Source organism: Setaria viridis, chromosome 6 (assembly GCF_005286985.2).
Source record: "Setaria viridis chromosome 6, Setaria_viridis_v4.0, whole genome shotgun sequence".
Taxonomy (NCBI): domain Eukaryota; kingdom Viridiplantae; phylum Streptophyta; class Magnoliopsida; order Poales; family Poaceae; genus Setaria; species Setaria viridis.
In genome coordinates, this window is record NC_048268.2 from 36,387,639 (window position 1) to 36,410,625 (window position 22,987).

The window sequence follows — 22,987 nt, forward strand, 5'->3', positions numbered from 1 at the left end:
TATGGATCGATACGATGATTCACAAGCTAAGACTTCGACTGGTATCATTAAGATCTGACGATGTTCAAAGCACATGAAAGGAAGGGGATGACAAACCTAGTTCCCACAGTTTCTGAGGGTGCTTGAGAGAGTGTTTAGTTCAAACCAATCTTTCTGTATCAGCTTTATGATAGTCCTGAAACAATCTGCTACGTTGCTTATTTTGCATAGAGTGAGGAATAGAGTGGGTTGGCTAAAGTCTTAGCTGTCTGTCCGTTTATCCGTAATGGCTTTAAGCCAATTCTGTTCTCTGAACGTTGTAAACTGGTATCCCCAGTGAAACTATGCTTTCTAGTAAAGCCGGGCCAGCAATGGTCTCTTATCTAAAAAACGACCTTAACCAGACCTTAATTTGCAAATATAATTATTATGAAAAGTGTTATAGGTCAAACAAATAGATAAATGGTCAAATGAGGTGTGCGACAAAAGTTCCTGCACTCTTCACTGCCCCTTATTTTCCTTATCAGCTGCTGCTACTTGCATTGGATAATAATTTGACGAAAAACAGTCCATGGTCGTCCATCACACGCAGTAGCACAGGGAAAAACAGTAGATGAGGAAATTTCTTCTTTCTTTGTTGTGTTTTGCTACTAAGTGCGAGATGAGATTATAAGAATGTCCGTTGATGGACCGGGCCGCTGGAGTTTTGGGCTCGGCTTGTTGGGTTCATTCCGACGAGCTGTGCCCGCCTTTCTTGTGTCGTTAACACAACCATTCCATCCTTGGGCATGCAGACAATATATAGCTAGGTAGAAGAAACCAAGAATTAATTACAGCTTGCAGTTAAATAGTAAGTCCGTGCTAGCTTAATTGATTAAATTCAAATTCATGGTCATGGGCATGCCGGGTTGTGTCCCGGTCCGCCGTAGTAGAAGTGGGTTCCCCAGCCGGCGCCGGAGTGTCCGGCGTCGTCGTAGGCCTTTCTAATGTCGTAGCAGGCAGCGTTCTCGGCGAGCGTCTGGATGGCGTCGAGGGGCACCTCCGCCAGGCTGTTGTCCGCGTCGACCGTCTCGAGGTTGCGGAAGTAGCTGGCCCGGGCGAAGCCCTCGGCGGCGAATCTGCCTGAGCCCATCTGGGTGGCGGTGTGGACGCCGGCGGGCCTGGTGTCGACGACCTCGCCGCCCCACTCGACCATGGTGGCGTGGTCGGAGAGGTGGGTGAAGAGCTGGGCGGGCCAGTAGCCCACGAGCTGGTCCCCGTAGCTGAGCCACCAGTTGCCGAGCTTGGGGTCCTTCCACACCAGCAGCGTCATGTCGTACTGCGCGCCGCCGGGCGAGGACACCGGCGAGATGGAGGCGCCGATGGCGATGCGGGAGCTCGTCTGCACGAAGCCCGGGCAAAGAGCGTTGTAGCAACCAGTGGCCTCGTAAGCGTCGCTCTGCACATATTTTATGGTTTTTAATTATTTGCATCGTTCATTTATTTTATTGTATGTGTAATATTGCGATCGAGCAATTGAATTTCCAAGCAAATTAAAAACAAGGTAGTAGCAAGATGATTCTCACTGTCCAGTAGGTGAAGAGCCTGGGCCTGCTGTCCCCGTACAGCTCAGGGCTGACCTGACTAGAAAAATGGTGCACAGCTTCAGATTCATCATCTAGCTAGTATCTCTAGCTATAGAGCATGCATCATGAGTAATTGTTGCGTTGCATTGCATTGCATGATTGGGTATGTGCATGCGTGCTGGCAATGATCATGCATGCTGGTGCCATGCAATGCAAGTGACGACCATGCATGCTCACTAGCACTAGCAGCATGCAAATGTGAATGGGTTGACCTCGAGCAATGCAAAGCAAGCAAATGACTCTGCAGCTGGTGCTAACTCTCGATTGACGAGTCAACGAACAGCAGGAATCTTTGGATAGGGAAAAACAAAGTCATGCATGGATCTTGATCGACGCAAGCATTTATGAAGGCCATGTGGTTGCATGCAGTGCAATGCAATGTAATGGTCTCCCGAGTTTGGCTTTGACCACAGCATCGATTAGCATGTAAGCGATTTCAAATTATAGGTTGTTTTAGCTTTTTGTTCATGGATAGTATTACACATCTAGACATCTACTGGATGTGCGTGGTAAAAACTATATACTTATAAAAGTTAAAACGATCTACAATTTAAAACGGAGGGAGTAATACTCTGTCAGTTGTTATATGCAGGAGTTCTTTACATTTGTCATCATGCGTGCATGTGAGTTAGTACTATCTAGTTGAATGTGCGTGTATATATACAGTACACTAGCTAGTATTACTAATAATTAGTAAGATGGAATAGTACGTAGGAGGAGAAATTAAGCTAGATTGGTGTGGTCGGGACCTGACCTGCCATCCTGCCTCGATGCTGTTGAGGTCTGAGCCGTTGAAGGAGCCAGAGAGTATCCAGAGCTGGGAGAGGCTGAAGCCGTTGGATTCCTGGATGGCCGGATCCCAGACGTTGATGGTGGCCTTGGCACCGTACACCGGCTGCTGCTGCGAAGAAGGCGCCGTGTACGCGATGGCGTGCTGCGAATTGAATTCGTGCATGCAAGCAGGAGGTCAGGCGCATGCCGCATGCGCATTCATTCATTCACTCACTCACGTTGGCAGAATGGCAGGGCAGTATTTACCCATCGAAATGCATGTTTCTACTGCACCACTGCATGCAGATGCAGTGCACTCGATGATCATCTAGAGTTAGTCCTCCGCTTGATCAGCTAGCTAGCAGCTTTTCCTCCGATTATAATGCATGCATGCGTACTAATAACTAACTAGTGGGGTGCCATGGTGGTTGGGTCGCTCGGTCGGTGGTCACTTTGAGTCGAGAGCACTCCATCACCACCACCACCGCTCTGATGAATCTCATCTCATCTCATCCCATCCCCTGCTCCAACGACACAATTGACATACAAGCTATCTAATCTACTAGCAAGAGCTATCTCCTACTACAAGCTTTGTTCGAAGATACTTAGATGTGAATTGAGACTGACTGTAAATGATGATGATGATGGCCATGGCCACTCGATCTCCTCCCTGCTGCTGCTGCTGGTGGTGGTGGTGGCAGAAACAGCAGGTAGCAGCAGGCGTCGTCCTCTGCAGCTAGCTCTCGTCACTTATTGCGCGCCACCCACCATGCCGCAGGATCGGACCCACGCATGCAGCATCTACCTATCCCCATTCAATTCCATTCCATTCCACTCCACCATCAAACTCAAGCAATGCAATGCAATGCAATTCGATCCTATTCGGATTCGCAATGCGCGCAACGAATCTCATGGATGAATTGATCAGCCAACCAGAGCCAAATAATGTACGTACTCACCTCGTGGCCGTTGCCGGAGACGACGTCCGGCGCATTGGCCGCGCGGGCGGCGTCCACGGATCTCTTGCTATTCTTCTTCTTCTTGCGGCCGAAGCGGGCCACGGACCTGGCGCGCAGCATGTCCTCGGCGGTGGTCCGACGGATGGCCACCGTGCCCCGGGGGCAGTGACCGCCGTGGTGCCAAGTCTGCCAGGCGCCCAGTCGTTCGTTGTTGTTGTTGCTGTTGGTCGTCGTCTTCGTCAGATTTGTTGCACCGCCACCAGCTGCTGCTGCTGCTGCTGGGAATCGGAAGGCTCCTCTTCTTGGCACCTCGGGCGGCTCCGTCTGGATGGCGTGCCCCTCGAGGAGCGGATGCTCCAGACCGTGCTGCGACTGCGCCGCCACGCAGTCGATGGTGTCGCCGTCCGCGCTCTGCGGCCAATTTCCCATCCATGGATGCATCAACAAATCGATCGATCGATGAGGTGCCATGCATATCGTATACTCGTAGTAGACGATACACACACACACGAGAGAGAGAGAGAGAGAGAGAGAGAGAGAGAGAGAGAGAGAGAGAGAGAGAGAGAGAGAGAGAGAGAGAGAGAGAGAGAGAGAGAGAGAGAGAGAGAGAGAGAGTCACCCGTATGGAGCGCACGGCGGGCTTGTTGATCCTGTCCAGATGGCTCTGGATCCTCGCCGTCCTCCGGGGCGACGCCGCAAACGCCAGAGGAGGAGCAGCGAGGATGAGGAGCGCGAGGACCAGGAGCGGGGACATGATCATCAGCTTGTGTCCCTGGGACTGGGACTGGGACTGGGAGCAGCAGCATTGACCTTCTCCTTGTCCTTCTTCTTGAGCAGCAGATCTCGTTGATAGCAGCAGCCAGTTCCTCCTCCTCCGCTTCTTCTTCCTGCTGCTGTCCGCCGTGTGCTGCTGCATTGTATTATCTGGGAGTGGGAGGGATGGACCAATGCAATGCAAGAGGTAGCTGCTTCAACTTGAGATACAACGCAAGCAGGCTAGCAACTCGATCTGCAGAGGAAGGATCCGAGGAGGAGGAAGCTGAAGCTGGATGGCTGCTGAATCCAAGGGGAAGAAGAAGGCTGCTAGCTCCTGGAATTAAGAGGGAGGGAGAGGCTGGGTGGGTGCATGGGTTATCTCTGCTCTGCTCTGCTTGCTGGTCCACACCACAGCCAGCCCTGCCAATGCAAGCAGCAAGTATGCAAGTGAATGTGCATTCGATGTTGACCACCTACCGGGCCTCTGCCTCTGATGTGAATTCAATTTCAACAGCAACCACAAGGCCGGACACTGCTCTGCTCTGCATGCAGGGCGTATGATGATGACGATGAGATGAGGCAGGCCTGAGCAGGCTCATTCATTCGGAGGACCAGAGGACTAGAGGAGAGGAGAGGAGAGGAGAGGAGAGAAATCTATGGCATCGATACTCCTATTTGTATTGTATGATAGCAGCGTGTGTTTCCTGCTGCTGCTCCGTTTCCGTCACATTTCTGGTTGACCTCGAAGCCCAGTATGCATATATCGGCACATGACATTGTTCATGAGATATTGATACCAAGCATCACATTATATTGTAGTTAGGTCAACTCCAACCCCATCAAGATAAGAATATTTTCATGTTTGAATTTCGAGGTTACCTACATCCATGCCAGCTTGAACTCTGGTACGGGAGAAAGGCCCCGCGTCGCTCCCCTCGCGGGGGACGTGGGCAACATGGGCACCACCACCAACCCCCCTCGCTGCCATCGGAGGGGGTCCTCGGAAGCCCGTGCGGCTCCTGAGGATGGTGGTGGCGGGGCAACTTGATCGGTGAGGGTCCTATGCGCGTACCGGGCTTGTTAATTATCAATTGGCAAAACTAAATTTGATCTCGACTACCTGCAATTAGGAGTCCTTACCCGTTCCCCAACTCACACGTATTAACAAATCGTATCGAATGATGATAATATTCATGTAGTAGGGCTGCAGCCCAATCAAGTCCAATGCAGGGCTGGGTCTAGAATTAGACCTACTGTACTAGATTTTTTTTGAAAAAAAAGGAATTTGGAAGGAAGAAAGATTTTTTTTTTTGAAAAAAAATGGAATTTGGAAGGAAGAAAGATTTTTTGCTTGAAATAAAAAATTGGAAGGAAGAAAGGTGTTTGATCATCGGCTAAATTTTAGCCCCTGTCACATCGAATGTTTGGACACTAATTAGGAGTATTAAACATAGATTAATTACAAAATCAATTTCACAACCCCTAGGCTAAATCGCGAGATGAATCTATTAAGCCTAATTAGTCCATGATTTGACAATATGGTGCTACAGTCAACATTCGCTAATGATGGATTAATTAGGCTTAACAGATTCATCTCGCGATTTAGCCTAGGGGTTCTGCAATTAGTTTTATAATTAGCTCATATTTAATCCTCCTAATTAGCATTCGAATATCCGATGTTTAGTCCTCCTAATTAGCATTCGAATATCCGATGCGACACGAACTAAAACTTTAGCTTTGGATCCAAACACATCAACGCCAACACTTACTGCAGTCGGAAGCAACAGCTGATGAAAAATCGTTGCCTTTCTTGTTGCCGCTGCAGCTGCCCGCTCCTCATCACCGCCCACCCGTCGCCGCCATGGCATCCGCCTCCGACACCGACACCCCCAATCCAATCGTGGTACGCGCTCCTTCCCTTCCGATTGGATTCTTCTCCTCCTTCCTTGCTATATAAGCGTACTGCTCACTGGAGTATCGCTTGTCTGCAGCTGGGCTGCGGCGCCGCCTCCGTGGACTACCTGGCCACGGTCGCCTCCTTCCCCAACCCCGACGACAAGATCCGCAGCCTCTCCCTCAAGGTGCAGGGAGGCGGCAACACGGGCAACGCCCTCACTGCAGCGGCACGCCTCGGCCTCCGCCCAAGGATCATATCCAAGGTCAGTATTCCCTTCTCTCAACGGCGACTCGACTCGAGTCGACTTGCTTCCAATCCATGAATCCGATCCAGGTAGCCAACGACACAAGGAAGAAACGTTCTCAAGGAGCTGCAAGACGATGGCATCGACACATCCTTCATGCTGGTAAGAATCGCGTCACCATGGTGAATTGCTCACAATCACTTATTACTGCCGCCATTGGAATGTGCAGGTTGCCGAGGACGGGAAGACGCCCTTCACCTACATCATTGTTGATAACCAAACGTTAGTTTTGACATACAAACAGCTCACATTCTCGCCAACTGTATTTTCTTTTTAGTGTCATACTGCTCATTGAGTGCCCTTCTGCCCCTCAGGAAAACTCGTACTTGTATACACACTCCTGGTTATCCCCCAATGTCGCCAGAGGAGCTCACAAAGGAGAACTTGTCTGCCGCTTTGGACGGTGCAGACATTGTCTATTTTGATGTGAGGTTGCATGACACCGCTTTGGTTGTTGCACAAGAGGTAATAATATTTTCCCACCTCACCATCTCATTCCACAGCAAAAATAGCTTACAGATTTGAGATGTGGCTCCAAATAGGAACTTCCACTTCAACGACCTGACTTCTGATGTCATACAAAAGCCTTTTTTGGCTAAATTTTCTCCATGCTGCTACTGAGACTCATCTTTATTTATGGGACAATCCACTCCAGTGCAGGCAAGTCAAAGAAAAATCCCTATTTTGATTGATGCTGAGAAAAAGAGGGAGGGACTGGCCGAGCTTCTTAATTTTGCATCTTATGTTGTATGTTCTACAAAGTTTCCCCAGGTAAGTTGTTCCGTTGCAGAAATGCATAACTACTGAATTCCAACTGACCATTGCCAAGTTTTTCCGCCAAGGTGTTATTCAATAGAATGCTTACATTTCTCATGGCTTAGGCAAAATCTTTATTTGTTTTTTCGTAACATTAGGCTCAGTATTGTTAAATTGGAACGCAAACAATCTCTGTCTTTGCTTTACTGTAGTCTCTACTCTCTAATATATCTGTATGAGTGTATGTTATGTAACTACCGTAATCCCATGCATGGTGTGGTGGTGCGTAAGGCTTTGCCATCAGCTCAGATTAGGAGTTTCATCAATGGTTAAGCTTTGCGTGGCTATATGCAGTTGGATTATCACAATCGAATTTTGTGATTGGCAAAGAAAATTCCATCATGCTGATATTTTGAATCACTGGCATGTGTTAAGCAGTTTCAGTTTGCTGTTGTCTTGTGGGTTTCATTCTTTCCAGCTATTGTAAATTTGTAGGCCTGGACAGGAGCCTCATCAATACCAGTTGCTTTAGTGTCTATGCTTTCAAGATTACCTTTGATCAAATTTGTTATTGTAACCCTAGGGGAGAAAGGTTGCTTAATGCTTGAAAGAAGCATGATAGGTTACTTCACTGTAGGCCTGCTTGTCAATACTAGCTAAGCATTTTAGATATTACATAGATATAGTTAGATGACATGGTTATGCATTTTGCCAGCAAAGTATTCAGTGCTTTTTTCTCCTTTTTGGACTGCAGATGCTTTTGAGGCAGAGGAAATAGATGTAGAGGCTCTCTTGGACTCACTAGAGAAGAAAGTTGAACAGAGTTCTCACACGCCAAACTGCATTACTTCCAAGGTTGAACAGAGTTCTCACACGCCAAACTGCATTACTTCCAAGGTATAATGCCTTATATGTAACATGGTATGGGTGTGCTTTCCCATATTCAGTCTATTCCTCTATCATCTTGCAGCTTATTAATCTATAATCACAGGGTAGGAACTGCAGTACGCTAATATAAAAGAAGCCTGACATGCTGTAAATAAACTGAAGTTCCTTGATTTAAAAACAAAATATTAATCTGAAATAAGTGTCAATACATGCATCGGATTTTTCGTTTCTAACACATTGTCTGGAGCTCCATCAAATGGCAATCTGTTTCGAAATTCATAACTGATTATGCTTGAATTTATAAATTTGAATAGTAACTTAACTAATAAATTTGTTTCTGCTTCTGTCCTTGTTCTCAGGCAAATTTGAGAATAAGTGCAGATGGAGTAGGGTCCATAAGTGGCAGGTTACTGCTAGGTGCGGCCGAAGTCATACCACCTGATGAGCTCATAGATACAACCGGTGCAGGAGATGCATTCATTGGAGCAGTTCTGTATGGTGAGATGATTGCAGATTGCTGACCACTGAGACATTTTTGAAATCTTTGTTACACAGCCTGATTGTTCCTTTTTTCTTGGGATTAGGTTTATGCACCAGCATGCCACCAGAGAGGATGCTGCCTTTTGCAGCGCAAGTGGTAAGGCATTTTTAACAAAATTTTCCAGTCTCACTAAATGAAAAATAGTCGAAGAGGAAAGTTGCTACAAGGCATTACACATTACATTTCATGGTTGCTTCCCTTACCTAGTTACCTTACAAATCGAAGTGTTTGTGCAAAAAAATTGCAGGCTGGCTGCGGTTGCAGAGGTTTGGGGGCTCGAAGCAGCCTTCCTTGTCGCACAGACCCACGCCTGGCGGACTATTGATCAGAATTCAGTAATGGCCTGCCTGCTTTCCAATGAGATACATGAATGATAGTAGGCGGCGATAAAAAGGAAAAAGAACAGCCTGCACCTGTAGAACTACTGTAGATCAAGACTGTGATGCCCAGGAGTTATGTTCTGTTGTAGTATGCCTATGAAAACCTCAAGTTTTTCTTTTAGGAGTTTTGGGTTACGCACTTACTATCCTTGCGCAAAGATGTATGTATCATTACATTTGCGATTTTTTATTTGATTTATAATGAGACATGCCCATGCCTGTTGAACTGAATCCATTACAACTCGAGTTGTTTTTGGACTACTCAATAATTATTTTGCGCTCGCACCTGATTTGAAGCAAGTTGATGCAGATCTTATTGTGAATATTTTGTACTTTGCTGGCATTTTCACCAGCTTTCGTCTCCTCAACTGGAGATGAAAGTTAAGTGTGATATTGCTTCATGCTTGATATGGATACGATACATGAAAGAAAACTTGCCGTAAATAAATTTGTAGCAGAGATGAGATATCCAAGAAAGAAAGAAAAGACCCGCTAAATTTGGAGTCCAGACTAGGCTCACTTGCTGTGAACCGGATGGTAGCTAATAAGCCAAAGTGGAGAAGATAGCATAGAGTAGCCTAGTAGGCTGGCATGGCAGCTTCATCAGATTTGTGGCAAAAATTGAGATGCAGATACAACAGAATTGCAGTAGCAACGCAGACATGATGACGGATCATGGATACTATTAGATTATCAAATTCAATCGCAGGCATACCGACTATTAAGTAACAAGTAGCAGCCTATTATTATGGTGTATATAACAAACACAAGCAAAGCAGGCACAATTGATCCATCCTCTTGTTTGGAGGAAGACAAACGCATCAAGGACCAACAGATTGGTTGATTGATTGGAACCAAACATACACAATCTCAGACGACGACTGCATCCCTCCCTCTCAACTAGAACCACTTGAGCATGGCAGCAGTAATGTTATAGAGTACTAGTAGTAAACAAGTAATAAAGCCGCAGGCACCAAAAGGGGAGGAGAGGAGAGGAGGAGGATGCTAATCTAATCTACTTGATGGGCGCCGGCGGGCCTCCGAGGAGCGTCTGCTGCTGCAGCTCGAGGTCGTTGAGCTGCTGCTCCCGATCCATCTCGATGATGAGCGGCACCACCAGCACCAGGAAGGTGGTGCCCGCGATCCAGGCCGCCTTGCCCGTGCTCCGCAGCAGCTTCTTCGCCATGGTGGCAGCCTCGCGCCCGTGCGCCGCCAACTGCGACCGGGAGAGGGCGGCCAGGATGCCGTCCCCGCCGTCGCGCTTGCCGAGAGCCGAAGACGACGGCATGGAGATCTAGGGTTAGTGGGAGAGAAGAGCAGGGGAAGGGAATGGCTGGGACGGCGGCGCCCCCATCTGCTTGCTACTTGTATGCTGCCATCTGGGCCGGCTGCCTGGGGTTGGGCCTGATATGGGCCATTGATTGGGATTTGGTTTGGCCGGCCCAAATCACTACACGCGGGGGCCTGCATCGCTTGCAATCGACGACGACGCCGCTTGCTCTTCCTTTTTTTCTCCTTCTCGTCTCCCCTCCCGGCTGCCCCCTTGTCCTCGGCTCGTCGCCTTCCCCGTGTTGTTGGGTGGGGAGAGGGAGAGAGAGGGAGAGGGAGAGGGAGAGGGAACCCCAGCAGCAGAAAGAAGCCAGAGAGAGAAAAACCCAGCCCTCGTCTCCTCCGCCTCTCCTTCTTCCCGGAAAGAGGAAAGAAGAGGGAAGAGGAAACGACGAATCTGTGACATCGGCGAGCGAATCATTCATGCACAGCTCTAGTAGAGGATTGAATGCCTCCCCTTCCTAATTGCAACAAATCACTCACCTTCCTTTCCGCTTCCTCCACCCAGGTCCGTTGAGGTACAGGTGCTTTTCTATTCTTCTTCTTCTTCTTCTTCTTTTCCCCCTCTTCTCTTAGCACTCACTCGTCTTCTTGTCTTGCGGATTCAATGCGGGTCTAGCGTTTCACGAAATCTTGCATTTAGGCACATCCATTCATTGGCACTGTTCCTCCCTGCGTCCAACTCCCTCTCTCTCTGTTTTTTTTTTAATTTTGGTTAAGAAAGAACTTGGCTAGGTTAAGAAGGAAGTTGGCTAGAGTACTCATGTTTTTTGGGTGCGATCTGATTTATTCTGTTTCTCGAGGGGAAATAAACTTGCAGCCGCTCAGTTCGCAGATTGGGGATTCGTATCTTCCTTTCGTTATTTGCTCCTAAAAAAATGATGCAAAAATCACGCCTTTCTCACTATTAGGACACTCTGGGGATTTCTTTCTTCCTTGGTTTTTGCATCACCTACTGCCACAACTACTGTCCTTGTACGATTGTTCCACTGTCATGTGATGTGTGCATTATCTACACTAGTTTACTTGCCCCGATTGAGTGGATCACCATTTTCTTACCCATTCTGCCCTGCACAGGCTTACTCGGAGCAACTGGCAAGCCACAGGCGAACCATCACCCCGATCATTCATCCAACATGGGTGCCAACACGGACAGGGCCAAGAAGGCCTTGGATGCCATGAAGCTGCTTGGCTTCTCCAGGAAGCAGGCTACCCCCGTGCTCAGGCAACTCCTCAAAATCTTCAACAACAACTGGGAGCCCATCGAGGACGAGTGCTACCGCGCCCTCGCGGATGCCATCCTCGATGCGCAAGACAACAAACAAACCCCCGCATCCTCACAGGTCATGCATTCTCCTTTCTACGGAATTGTATCATTCATCTTGCCTACCTTATCAACAGATTTCCCCTTCCTTTTACTGATCCTTACTGTCGGTACATTCTTGGTCTTTTGTATCAGGGGACGCAAGCAGCCTATGAGGACTCGGAGCCTCATGGCACAACAAGGGATGATCGGCACAGCTATGCTTCTGCAGGCGAAGATGATAATGAAACCCCCTTGGTCAAGAGGCCCAGGATGGGAGTGGCTGACTTTGGACAAGAACTGCAGCCTGGACCACGGCAATCCACTGTTTCCACCCAAGGTGCTCTGCCTACTTCACCACAAACCAGCCATAGGCAGACTAGGTCTTTGACTCTAGCGCAGCAAGCTGCCGACCATGGAGATCCCTCAGCTATCAGCGATGCTCCCATATTGAAAGAACCCAAGCCTGAGCCAGAAATTAATGCGGCTGGGGTAGGATCTACAGTTCAAAATACTCATGAGCCACAACAGGTGGTCCCAATGTGCAACAATGGGGTTGGGTCTTCAGTTCAAAATACTCAGGAGGCATCTTTTATGGAGGTTGATGTGGCTTCTTCCACCAATGGTGAGGTGAAGATGTCTCTGAAATGCAACTTGGATCCTTCAAAATTCAGCATTAGTATGGAGGAGGTTTTCAAAATGGTGGAGGAGAAGTGCCTTCACTCATACAAGGTGCTACCTCCAGATTTTTCTATTGGCAAGCTGATGAGTGAGGTATGCCAGTCTGTTGCACAGTTGGGTACTATGCATTCTGATGTTCACAGCAACGATGGCAGCTTGCATAAAGAGGCTGTTGCTCCTTTTGTGAAGCCAATTGCTTGCAAGGCTGCTGTGAGTAAAAATGGTAATGGTGCTGCAGGATCATTAGTGCTCGAATCCTCAGAACCTTGTTTGCAGAATTCAATCGTTGCTTGGGATCCTGAGTTAGCAAAGCGTAGGACAACCCATGATGTTACTGATATATCCAAAGGGGAAGAGCGGGTAAGAATATCTGTAGTAAATGAATTTGGCAGTGAAACCTGTCCTCCATCCTTCTATTACATACCAAGGAATCTTGTCTTCCAAAGTGCTTACGTCAACATCTCCATTGCTCGGATTGGTGATGAAGACTGCTGTGCTGATTGTTCTGGCAACTGTTTGTCAGCGCCACTTCCATGTGCTTGTGCAAGAGCAACTGGGGGTGATTTCGTGTATACACCTGAGGGCCTGGTTAAGACAGCATTCCTTGATGAATGCACCTCCGTTAATCATTTCCCGGAAAATCATCATAGGTTCTACTGTAAAGTTTGCCCTCTTAAAAGATCTAAGAATGCAGCCTCACCGGGTCCCTGTAAAGGTCATCTTGTCAGAAAATTCATTAAAGAATGCTGGAGTAAATGTGGGTGTGGCATGCAGTGTGGGAACCGTGTGATTCAGCGTGGTATAACATGCAGATTGCAGGTATATTTCGAAGAGATTTGCAGACGTACACTGCTTTAATTCTTCTACGGCATTCCTTTCTACTCCAGCTTTCCCAAAAAACAAGTCATTTTAGGATTCAAAATTTGTCCTATAAAACATGTCATCGTAGCATTTGGACAAGTAGTGGGTTCCATGAGCATTAGTTCCCTGCCAATTAAACGGTGAGTTCATGCCTAGATTTTTTTTGTTTAGTGGCACCAGCTACTCTGCATGGCTGCATGCAGGAAAATTAGGTGAGCGCAAATTGACAAATTTGAGATCCTGCATGGCTGCACGCAGCGCAAATCCAAATGGCAGCCTTTTTATAGGAACAGGAATTAACAATGAGGGGTAGTAGAGTCATTCCGTTTCGTTGCATGAACATGGCTATTCCTTTATGTCGCTTTATTCAATGGTATAGGTATTTTTTACACACGAGGGGAAGGGCTGGGGACTACGCACCCTGGAGGATCTCCCAAAAGGTGCATTTGTCTGTGAATATGCTGGGGAGGTAGTAACAAGCACTGAATTGTATGAAAGAGCAATTGAAAATGCAAGAAATGGTAGACATATGCATCAAGTGCTCCTGGATGCTGATTGGGGTTCAGAAGGCGTACTGAGGGATGAAGAGGCTCTTGGCCTTGATGGGACGTTTTATGGGAATGTCGGGCGATTCATCAACCACAGGTAGATTTTTGGTTGTAAATGTCTTGCCATAGTTTGTGCATTCGTTCTCTGCTGTCCGCTAATATATTTTTGGTAACTAACTAAAACTATATGGCTAGATGCTATGATGCAAATTTAGTTCAGATCCCAGTTGAAGTTGAGACGCCAGATCATCATTATTATCATGTAAGTGATGTGCAGCTCTTGATGTTAATCTGTGAAAAGAGTAAGAGCACTATATGCTAATGATTTAATAATTGATGTTGTGCAGCTGGCATTTTTCACAACCAAGAAAGTGGAGGCATTTGAGGAGTTAACATGGGTACGTGTCTCATGATTTTGGTTAAGGAGGTTAATAGCAGGCACGGTTCAACATCTGAAATATTGCATGTGGAATGGGTTGTTCTTATCTTTTCCATGCATTTTGACCATCAGTTAGACGGACATGCTTAGTGTGCTGATTTAGAATGTTTGGAATTGTGATTTCAGGATTATGGCATTGATTTTGATGATGTGGATGGTCCCAGTAAAGCATTCCGATGCATGTGCGGAAGCAGATGCTGCCGTGATCCAAGGAGCTCAAGTACGTAGCCAATTTTAGTGCTTCAAGCAGTATTTCTTTTGGATGCAAATGTGGAATCATGTATGGATGATGGTTTGTTGTGGCAGGGAGGATGAGTAGAGCAGCTGGGCGAATCTAGTGAGGAAGCCTGGACTAGCGACTTTTGCTTGGTGGGGGCTTGAAGATGTGCAGCCTTACCTTAACCTTATTAGTGTACGGAGTAGATGGAAGGGGATGACTGAGGATAACTTTGGATGCAAATGCCTCAGCCTGAGGCTGAGGGGACCAGCAACACTAGCTACCTGTTTAGGTTTATTGGCATGTAGCAACTTATGCTGCCACGTATGCATGTTGCCTGGCATCATGCCGTGTTGCAAATGAGCAGCAACCAAACAAGCCTTTGCTTGAGCTGACTAGTAGTACTCATTAGCCTATGGAGAGAGTGGGCTGCAGGCTGACACGTGGCCTGGCAGAGTCTGACGTGTCAGCAGGGCAGTGGCTCTTTGTTGCTGCCCAGTAACTCCTCATCTGCTACTGCTGGCCGAGACCACAGACCAGCACCAGACATTTGTTTGGGAAGCCGATCGATTTCTTGGGGAGAGATGGCGGGTGTGGTGTGGCATGCTCACCACCACAAAGCACTCCATCTCTTCCATCCTTGCTGGGAGTCGGACCACCACCCACCAGACCATCAACACCATTGCCTTCCTGCCTGCCTCTCTTCTTCTCTTCTCCGACGAAGACATTGTTGCGCCAGCGAACGAGGTAGCCATCGAAGGAGGAGGAGGAGGCATGGCTGCCGCTGTGTCCTTCTCCAGGGTGCAGGCCCTCCCCACGTGGTCCAGCTCCGTGTCCGGCTCCGGCGACGACCACCACTCCTACCCCATGCTGGCCATGTCGGCGCGGCCCCGGTCTAGGTCTAGCGCGCGGCCGCTTCGGTCGCCGACTCGGATGATGGGCAACGTGAACGCCGGGAAGGGGCTGTTCGCGCCGCTGGTGGTGGTGGCGCGCAACATCATCGGCCGCAAGCGCTTCAACCAGCTCAGGGGGAAGGCAATCGCGCTGCACTCGCAGGTCGGCCGGGTCTCTCTTTCTCTCTTGCTGCTGCCTGCTTGCTCTCCATGTCCATCTCTCTTGTAACGCAATCCATTCCAAGCAGGTCATCACCGAGTTCTGCAAGACCATCGGCGCCGACGCCAAGCAGCGGCAGGGCCTCATCCGCCTCGCCAAGAAGAACGGGGAGAAGCTCGGATTCCTCGCCTGAACGGGGAGAAGCTCTTTCTATATATGTATGCTATATATAAGCCAAGTACAAGTACTCCATCCATCATCAAGAGTGGGAAAAAAAGGAGCAAAAATCTGTTTAAGTAGTAGCAGCTAGTACACGCATGTCGTTGATGTGAGTCAAATGCTTCTTCCATTCAGTTTCAGATGCTTCGTAAGATGGTATCCATCTATCTGCTTGCATCTTCTTCATTCCTGCACCCATTTGCTTGTTCTTGGACAGACATTTGTTGTTAAGTACATGCACAAGATGCATTGACGGAAAAAAAAAAGGAATCATTTCATTTCATTCAGGACCTGATTGATGATGATCAATTATAGACAGTGAGTGTAGGAGTATTTATTTTATTATTCCATATGCATATGGTGTTGCACTGCGCGCATGCTCACTGCCATCTGGGCCTGCTGCTTGCCTTCTTCCTGCTCCGGCCTCTGGGAGCATCGTCCTTCTCTGCTGCCGCAAGAGGAGTTGCCTGCCGCCGCCTCCTGCTGTCGTCGTCAACGCCATCATCATTCGCTGAATTTTGAGGCGCGGCTTGGTCACTGCCCAGAGTAAGCCTATCTCCATCGTCGTCCTCAATGCTTATGAACTCGTCGCTGGACTTCCTGCTCGCCATTCCATCGTCACACCCAGCTGCTGACTTCCCGCTTGCCATGCCATCGGATTCGGATTCGAACTCCTCCTCAGCGTCCACTGCTGCTGCATTTCCATTCTCCTCCTCTTCTTCCTCCGCATCTCCATTGGAATTCATGTTGTGCAGCAACAGCACTTGCACGGCATGCCTTGCAGCATCGGCAGCCCAGGGTCGTTCGCCGTCGTCGCCCTCCACCTTGTCTTGTTGTGCCTTCCGAAGCAAGTCCAGCGCACTGGCTGTGATGTCGAAACCGCCAAGCCGCGCAATTTCTAGGAGGAAATGGACGTCCAGCTGGGCCTGGGCGCCATGGCCGAGCCACGAGTCCAGCGGTTTGGTAGAGAGCCAGGAGATGATCTCCTCCAGCAGCTCCTTGAGAAGTTTCTTCATTGTCCCATCGTCGCCGCCCAGGATGGCGCCATACGCGTCCTTGAGCCGCCTCACCCGAAGGAACACCACCTGGAAAGGCAGAGAGGGCATCATCTGCCCCTGCCCCTGCGCCTGTGGTGGCGCTGAATACGCCATGGTGTCTCGTATGAATTCCTGGCAGAAGCAGCTCCACACCTGACCGGCCGCTTCTTTGATCAGGCCGCCCACTTGTCTCTGTGCTGATGCTGACCATGCGCCGATGGTGGGGAGCAGGGACACCAACGTGGTGCAGTTGATGAGCACGGAGATGTGCTGATGATCCTGCTTGTTCTTGGGGTTGGGGATGATGGAGTGCGTGATGTACTCCCCGAACAAGTCGGCAACAAGCTGCACGGCTGCCGGATCATCCATCCCAAGAACACGTCGCAACGGGCAGGCGACGTCGTCCACGACCTCCCCTACGAGGGTCACGAATTTCCTTCCGCTGGCTGTCAGCATGCAGTAGCGACGATGCTCATCAGCAGCAGCAGCAAATGGTGGCATCAGGAACCTGCCGAGCACCCAGTCGTCGGAAGCCACCAGCAGCCGGACCACCTCCTTGAGATGCCTGGCGTACATGGCAAGGGCCTCCAGGATGCAGGGCGCCATGAGGCCACCCACATCTTGGGCGATGATGCCGAGAGGCCGCAGCAGGGAAGAGTAGGAGACTGCACACTCGGCGGCCTCCAGTGCCAGAGCCAGGCTCTGCCCGGCTTGTTGCGACGACGACATGGCCGACCTCACGTACTCGGAGAAGGCGACGCTGAAATCCTCCATCTCCTCCCTCGCCCACCGGAGGAGCTGAGGGGTGTGGGGGGATGGGTGCCCGTGCAGCGCCACGAAGCTCCTCGACGCCTGGACAATGGAGGAGAACACCATGCGCGCGAGCTCCTTGATGTAGCAATCATGAGATCCTTGGACGACGCTCGCACGGTGCCAGTTGAAGAGCAGGTGGTTGGCCCGCTCCGCTTCGCCGAGCTTGCACAGGCCGGAGAGAGCCCTGAGGAGCTCCGGCCGTGGCGTCCGCGGGTTGCCGGCCACGGAAGCCAAGCGCTCGGCGACCCTTGCCTTCCCCTGCTGCGGCACCATCCTCTGCCGCAGGACGAGCTCCAGGGCCTGCTCCACCCGCTGCTCCGACAGAAGCACCTCCAGTTCCAGCTCACCGTCGTCTGCGTCGTCGTCCATGTCTATGTCGGGCTCCTCGTCCTTGGTACCGGAACCGGCACCATCCTCATCATCCAGGCCGCCGCAGTTGCTGCTCAGATGCTGGATGAGCCGCCTGTGTGCCATGACCTGACGTTTCAGGCGGTGGACGTGCTTGTCCAGATCACCAGCTGCGTGGAACATCCTAGCAAAGGAGAGGTAGCTGAGATAGACATTAGCGCGCAAGTCTTGCTCCGAGGCTTTCTTGATCTCCAGGAGCTCAGAGCACAGGTGTTGTATGCCCTGGAAGAATTGCTTCAAACACGTCAGGAATCCATCGATCATCCATGCACCTACTTACTTACGATTAATTCATGCCGCCGTGGCACGCATTAGTAACCGATCGGACCTTTGCAGTCATGGAGTGGAGTCCCAGGTGCAGGCGGTGGTCCTCCTCCTCCTCCTCCTCCTCCTCCTCCTCCTCTTCTTCTTCATCCGTGGCGGTGTCAGTCTCGTCAGGTGCGCTGCCGTCGTCGTAGTCCTCGGCTTCTGCGATTCCGCGGCGATGCCGCCTTAGAGACGCCATGGCGATAGATCGATGGAAGCAAAGCAAGAATATATGGCTTTATTTAGTAGCTTGGTTGCTGGCCGGCTGGGCCTCTTTCATGCGCGAGTTGAGACGGACGGACGGCGGCGACGGCGACTACAAGATGGATATCCAATGGCTGCCGGCGCCCGGCCGGCCATCGCGATGCATCAACATCTGGCCATCGCGATGCTACCTGAGTTGCCTTTTGCAAGGGTTAAGTTAAACTAATGCTGGATTAAGGTGTTGATGTGGCCGGTTGTTCAGGTTCAGGTGATCTCGATGCAAACAAGATGAATTAATCAAAGGGAGAGAAGCATGCAGGGCAGGCTAGGCAACCAAAAAAAGAAAAGGGCTGAACAGTAAGTAGGTGGTGGTGAATTTTCAGCAGCTAGTTGCATCGGTAAACTGCTGATGACCGCATGACGAGAAGAAAGAGGAAGACAAAGTGCTGTACTGACTGACAGGTGGGCCTCCACATTGGAGAGAGAGTGACCGAGGAAAAACAAAATAAAGTTGTTGGCTGCAGGAGGGGAATTGAGGAAGAAGAAGAGCTCTGGTCTAATGGTGATTACTTTTTTTATGAAACTTAATGGTAATTACTCCTACTCAGCAAGCACTCTGACTTCACCTACCCAGCAGGCAGGCTGCTGCCCGGTCAGGATCAGTCATTAGATTAGTCAAGATCTGACTGATTCGCATCCTGCTCCTCTCTTTCTTCATGATCCGTTCCTCGTCTTGGCTTTAGTTGACTTGCTCTTCCATCGCCTCTCCACGATTAGTTAGAGGAGGGAGGAGGAGGAAGCCAAGATGTCTGAGGTGGTGGCGATGGCGGGGCAGGCGTACATGAAGCAGCTGCAGACCCACCCGCTGCGCACCAAGGCCATCACCTCCGGCGTCCTGGCCGGCTGCAGCGACGCCGTCGCCCAGAAGATCTCCGGCGTCACCAAGCTCCAACTCAGGAGGCTCCTCCTCATCGCGGTTCGGTGCCCTAGCTATTCTCTGCCCCCCCCCCCCCCCCCCCCCCCCCCCTCTTAGGCGTTCTTGGGTTTAATTACTGTTCAACAATCCACTTATCTTACCTGCGCCCAATCCAAATGGTTTTTCCTCTGAATTTACCGCATCACGTCAAGCGTTACTCTACTTTCTAAGGACTCCCAGCGTTTTCCCTTCAATTCGTTGCTGCCTCGATCAAAGGACCCTCGGGAAACCAAAGAACAAACAAATCCGCATGATTGATGTGCGCTAGGAACCAACAAGAACGGGAATACTCTGTGCGAAAGATAGGCTGATAGCAACTGCTACTGCATACATCCACGGATCACCAACAACCGGACTGCCATTTTCACCTACTGACAGACCTTAGGTCATGTTATTTTCTTGTGCAAAGAAAGAAAACTCGCTCTCTGACAATTAGAGGCCATCACTACTATTTGAATAGCTCGGCTGCTGCACTTCTGATTCAGTGGTTCTTGTTATCATTTTTGTTGGTGATGTAAAACAGCTATATGGATTTGCATATGCGGGACCCTTTGGACATTTCCTTCATAAGCTCATGGATAGGTTTTTCAAGGGAAAGAAAGGAAAAGAAACGACAGCCAAGAAGGCATGTAACTGTTCCTCTTTTCGCCTTTCTGGGCGAATCATCATGTTTTCTCATATGCAACTTGTATGTCTTTTTATTCCAAAGTCCTAACCTGATCAAGGTAGCTCTGTTTTACCCATCTGCCATGTGCAGGTCTTAGTAGAACAGCTGACTGCATCTCCATGGAATAACATGATGTTTATGATGTATTATGGTCTGGTGGTTGAAGGTATATTGTTTCCACTGGAAAGTTCATTGTATATTCCCATAAAATAAGTTCCTGTCAATTGTTCAAGTTTTCTTCCTCTGTCGAAACCAGATCCGGTTACTACCAAAGAGAAATTTTCCCCAGACAGACAACTGCAAGTTCTGAGACACACATGACACAGATTTCTTTTTCTTCTTGAGAGTTGAGAAAGCACATACTTCCTCTTTTCTTTCTATGTTATAACAAACAGAACGACTCCTCCGATTCTATTAACAGAAAAAAAAACAATGTTTTGAGAAACTAAGCACTTAGATGCGACTTACATGGCTACAGGCATGTGCATACCACTGTTTGTTATGGGAAATAATCAGTCTTTGCAATTTTCATAACTTACAGGGAGACCATTTGGACAGGTAAAGAGCAAGGTGAAGAAGGATTATGCATCTGTCCAACTGACAGCTTGGAAGGTAGGAATTTTCCTCTTGTTTTTTTTGTTGGGAAATTGATGCTTCAATCCATGTTTTTTTTTATTTCTGGTGACATGTTTGGGGTTACTATCTGCAGTTCTGGCCAATTGTAAGTTGGATCAACTATGAGTACATGCCACTCCAGCTCCGAGTTCTTTTCCACAGCTTCGTCGCATCCTGTTGGTAAGGCCTACTGTATATTTATTAACAATTACTCCCTCCATTTCAAATTATATTTAAGCTTCATACTAAGTCAGAATTACTTTTTAACTTTACTAAGTTTATAGAAAAATATAATAATACCTACAATACCAAATAAACGCACTATCAATTTTATGGTAGATTCAATGTAACTCATTTGATGCGGTAGATAGTGATGATTTTTCCATAGACGTCAATACTAGAGAAGTGTAACTTAAGATAAATCTAAAATGAACTAGAATTTAGAATGAATGGGTAGCATATTTTGTGCCATTTTTGGCGTGTGAGAATTGATGCTTGGTTTTTCTTTTGTTTGAATCTACCATTATAGGGCGGTGTTTTTGAATCTCAAGGCAGCGAGATCCATCGCAAATACTAAGAAGGCATAAAGGCGGCTGTCAACGAAATGTCATGATCTGAATCGCCGTGTGAAGCAAAACCATGTATATCAACTAGGCCGTAATTTTCTTTTACGGAGGGAAAAGAATCGAATTGAATTGTTTGCTGTGAGTAGTTTGTTAGTTCCTTTTCATTTCGGAAATTGTTGTTTGCTCTGGTCGATGTCAGTGATATGTATTTTAAGGATAACATGGTTTGTGCGCAAAAAAAAAAGACTGTTGTTTGTATTTCAACCATATATGTACTGCGCATCAAATAATTGGGTTGTGCAAAACTCAGTTGGCCAGGATATTTTATGTCATAACCTACTAGTATATGGGTTTGAGTCCATCCCGGGCTTAAGCATGAACGCTCGTATTTTTTGATCAATTATTCTTTTATTTTTCTGACCTATTTTTTTAATATTAGGTGATGTGCATATGGTCAGCCATATTATTTTTTTAGTAGTTGGGCAGGACATATTAGCGTGCATTTATAAGGTGAGCGCACATGCATGTAGTGGGTGTCTGCGTGTATTTTGAAAAAAAAAAGAGGTGAAAATGGCCCAAAATCCACTCTAATATGCAGAATGGTGCCAAAACCTACATGGGTAGAAATCTGAGGCAAGGAACAAGATAGTGAGGGCCTCAAAGTTGTGGATATAATTGTTTCATGAAAAGCAACCATAATGCTTTCCTAGTGTGCATATTCCAATAATACAAAGATACAGTTTTCAACATTGGCACAAGAAATATAGCTAATCTAGTACAGGTCAACTGAGATACATGCCCAAGGATGCCAATATTTTGATTGAGATGACAGAAAAAATATTAAAAGTAAACATGAGAAATGGCAAAGCACAAATGCCAAACAAGCTAAGGAACAGCATCAAATGATCAGATTATTTCATATATATGCTGTTGGGCACGCAAAAAGGTTTACCTTATACACTCATGGGGAAAGAGGAAGTGAGGTATAAGAGTAGAAATACCTGTACGCAAGAGTTACTTGCTGCTTCAGATGCTCGAAAATTGTGTTCCATGGTAGGAAAAAGGCTCTTCTCGTAGTCAAAAAAAGGTTCATGCCAACAAAGTTCCCATCCCAAGAAAAAAGTGACCCACCTTCCCAAACCTAATAACGCAATAAAGGTGACAGGTAACAAGGGTCACATTTTGAATGAAGAGGAATGGAACAAGAGTTACATATATAATAAGAAAACATTTTATTGCTTCCATGCATATCATAATAGAAACAGAATAAAATTCTCATTTCATCATGCAAGTGTACCTCTAAGATTTTACAGGCAAGATCTTCATCATACTCGGATACCCTAAAACCACCACTCACCATCACAGTCCTTATTATTAGTTTGCCAGAGATACCACGCCCTAAAGCTACTAATAATACATCACCATGGGGTGGAATTTCCAGCACATGTTGAAGTCCAACATGAACATTAAGGAAGGTACGGACGTTGACAACAGCAAAGTTGTGAGCTAAATCAAATTCATCCAAAAACCTCTCGTATACTTCATTGCCTTCATGGTGCACTTCAATCTACAAAATGATAAGGCAAGAAATGAGCGCATAATGATCGGAAGTAAACAAATTAGCAAAGGATGACTGTCAGCACCAACCTTTAAGTCAAAATGGTCTTTGTTTGTAGTGCTCTAACCAAACTTGCAGAAGTCAGAAACCTTGTAAGGTGGTTCTTCCCCTGGCAATGTATAGCTATGCCTGAGCATGAAAATAAGGTCGTGTCTCCTGCAGAACGTCACAATTCAAATCATTTATAACTGGTCGTGTTTCAATATATATCCGTTGGAAAACTGTGAAGACTATAGCAGCAGCATATATAATCACCATTGCACAAAGTAAT

The 22,987-nt window shown here is 47.9% G+C and overlaps 6 protein-coding genes and 1 pseudogene across 8 annotated transcripts; 4 read left to right on the forward strand and 3 right to left on the reverse strand.

The window, feature by feature from the left end:
- Positions 1 to 758: 758 nt before the first annotated feature.
- Positions 759 to 4,820, reverse strand: LOC117862058 (protein neprosin). The gene is made up of 5 exons (XM_072294568.1): positions 3,954 to 4,820; positions 3,335 to 3,745; positions 2,354 to 2,538; positions 1,545 to 1,593; positions 759 to 1,417 (listed from the first exon to the last, which is right to left on the reverse strand). The coding sequence occupies exons 1-5, from the start codon at positions 4,248 to 4,250 to the stop codon at positions 872 to 874; spliced, it is 1,488 nt and encodes a 495-aa protein (XP_072150669.1). The 5' UTR covers positions 4,251 to 4,820; the 3' UTR covers positions 759 to 871.
- Positions 4,821 to 5,864: 1,044 nt separating this feature from the next.
- Positions 5,865 to 9,156, forward strand: LOC117861244 (uncharacterized; annotated as a pseudogene).
- A 421-nt stretch (positions 9,157 to 9,577) lies between these two features.
- LOC117861248 (mitochondrial import receptor subunit TOM9-2) lies at positions 9,578 to 10,207 on the reverse strand. Its single transcript, XM_034744772.2, has one exon. It carries the CDS (start codon positions 10,142 to 10,144, stop codon positions 9,872 to 9,874), a length of 273 nt encoding a protein of 90 aa, XP_034600663.1. The 5' UTR covers positions 10,145 to 10,207; the 3' UTR covers positions 9,578 to 9,871.
- Positions 10,208 to 10,365: 158 nt separating this feature from the next.
- On the forward strand, positions 10,366 to 14,624 carry LOC117861243 (probable inactive histone-lysine N-methyltransferase SUVR2). Of its 3 annotated transcripts, none has more exons than XM_034744768.2 (8): positions 10,366 to 10,709; positions 11,263 to 11,528; positions 11,645 to 12,988; positions 13,410 to 13,675; positions 13,774 to 13,840; positions 13,926 to 13,976; positions 14,144 to 14,237; positions 14,324 to 14,624. In XM_034744768.2, the coding sequence occupies exons 2-8, from the start codon at positions 11,322 to 11,324 to the stop codon at positions 14,353 to 14,355; spliced, it is 2,061 nt and encodes a 686-aa protein (XP_034600659.1). In that variant the 5' UTR covers positions 10,366 to 10,709; positions 11,263 to 11,321; the 3' UTR covers positions 14,356 to 14,624. The 3 variants fall into 3 exon arrangements, with proteins under 3 accessions (XP_034600659.1, XP_034600658.1, XP_034600660.1); XM_034744767.2 differs by having other exon boundaries at positions 10,366 to 10,703; XM_034744769.2 differs by having other exon boundaries at positions 10,366 to 10,693.
- A 51-nt stretch (positions 14,625 to 14,675) lies between these two features.
- On the forward strand, positions 14,676 to 15,789 carry LOC117861247 (protein PROTON GRADIENT REGULATION 5, chloroplastic). Its single transcript, XM_034744771.2, has 2 exons — positions 14,676 to 15,290; positions 15,376 to 15,789. The coding sequence occupies exons 1-2, from the start codon at positions 14,838 to 14,840 to the stop codon at positions 15,478 to 15,480; spliced, it is 558 nt and encodes a 185-aa protein (XP_034600662.1). The 5' UTR covers positions 14,676 to 14,837; the 3' UTR covers positions 15,481 to 15,789.
- On the reverse strand, positions 15,159 to 18,621 carry LOC117861242 (exocyst complex component EXO84A). The gene has a single exon (XM_072294416.1). The coding sequence runs from the start codon at positions 18,026 to 18,028 to the stop codon at positions 15,887 to 15,889; it is 2,142 nt and encodes a 713-aa protein (XP_072150517.1). The 5' UTR covers positions 18,029 to 18,621; the 3' UTR covers positions 15,159 to 15,886.
- Positions 18,622 to 18,858: 237 nt separating this feature from the next.
- LOC117861245 (peroxisomal membrane protein PMP22) lies at positions 18,859 to 21,362 on the forward strand. The gene is made up of 6 exons (XM_034744770.2): positions 18,859 to 19,250; positions 19,774 to 19,875; positions 20,008 to 20,083; positions 20,459 to 20,529; positions 20,627 to 20,712; positions 21,062 to 21,362. Exons 1-6 carry the CDS (start codon positions 19,080 to 19,082, stop codon positions 21,117 to 21,119), a joined length of 564 nt encoding a protein of 187 aa, XP_034600661.1. The 5' UTR covers positions 18,859 to 19,079; the 3' UTR covers positions 21,120 to 21,362.
- Positions 21,363 to 22,987: the final 1,625 nt, after the last annotated feature.

What these genes read in the sequence shown, in the direction of transcription:
- LOC117862058 (XM_072294568.1), bottom strand. Translation starts at nt 4,250, where the DNA reads ATGCAGCAGCACACGGCGGACAGCAGCAGGAAGAAGAAGCGGAGGAGG. An exon ending in GAGGCAGGATGGCAGGTCAG is followed by an intron (nt 1,594 to 2,353) that starts GTCCCGACCACA and finishes TAGTCAGGTCAG; the next exon opens with CCCTGAGCTGTACGGGGACA. An exon ending in GGCTCTTCACCTACTGGACA is followed by an intron (nt 1,418 to 1,544) that starts GTGAGAATCATC and finishes AAATATGTGCAG; the next exon opens with AGCGACGCTTACGAGGCCAC.
- LOC117861248 (XM_034744772.2), bottom strand. Translation starts at nt 10,144, where the DNA reads ATGCCGTCGTCTTCGGCTCTCGGCAAGCGCGACGGCGGGGACGGCATC.
- LOC117861243 (XM_034744768.2), top strand. Translation starts at nt 11,322, where the DNA reads ATGGGTGCCAACACGGACAGGGCCAAGAAGGCCTTGGATGCCATGAAG. An exon ending in GTATAACATGCAGATTGCAG is followed by an intron (nt 12,989 to 13,409) that starts GTATATTTCGAA and finishes TCAATGGTATAG; the next exon opens with GTATTTTTTACACACGAGGG. An exon ending in CCGTGATCCAAGGAGCTCAA is followed by an intron (nt 14,238 to 14,323) that starts GTACGTAGCCAA and finishes TTGTTGTGGCAG; the next exon opens with GGAGGATGAGTAGAGCAGCT.
- LOC117861247 (XM_034744771.2), top strand. Translation starts at nt 14,838, where the DNA reads ATGCTCACCACCACAAAGCACTCCATCTCTTCCATCCTTGCTGGGAGT. An exon ending in CAATCGCGCTGCACTCGCAG is followed by an intron (nt 15,291 to 15,375) that starts GTCGGCCGGGTC and finishes CATTCCAAGCAG; the next exon opens with GTCATCACCGAGTTCTGCAA.
- LOC117861242 (XM_072294416.1), bottom strand. Translation starts at nt 18,028, where the DNA reads ATGATCGATGGATTCCTGACGTGTTTGAAGCAATTCTTCCAGGGCATA.
- LOC117861245 (XM_034744770.2), top strand. Translation starts at nt 19,080, where the DNA reads ATGTCTGAGGTGGTGGCGATGGCGGGGCAGGCGTACATGAAGCAGCTG. An exon ending in AAGAAACGACAGCCAAGAAG is followed by an intron (nt 19,876 to 20,007) that starts GCATGTAACTGT and finishes TGCCATGTGCAG; the next exon opens with GTCTTAGTAGAACAGCTGAC. An exon ending in AGCTTCGTCGCATCCTGTTG is followed by an intron (nt 20,713 to 21,061) that starts GTAAGGCCTACT and finishes CTACCATTATAG; the next exon opens with GGCGGTGTTTTTGAATCTCA.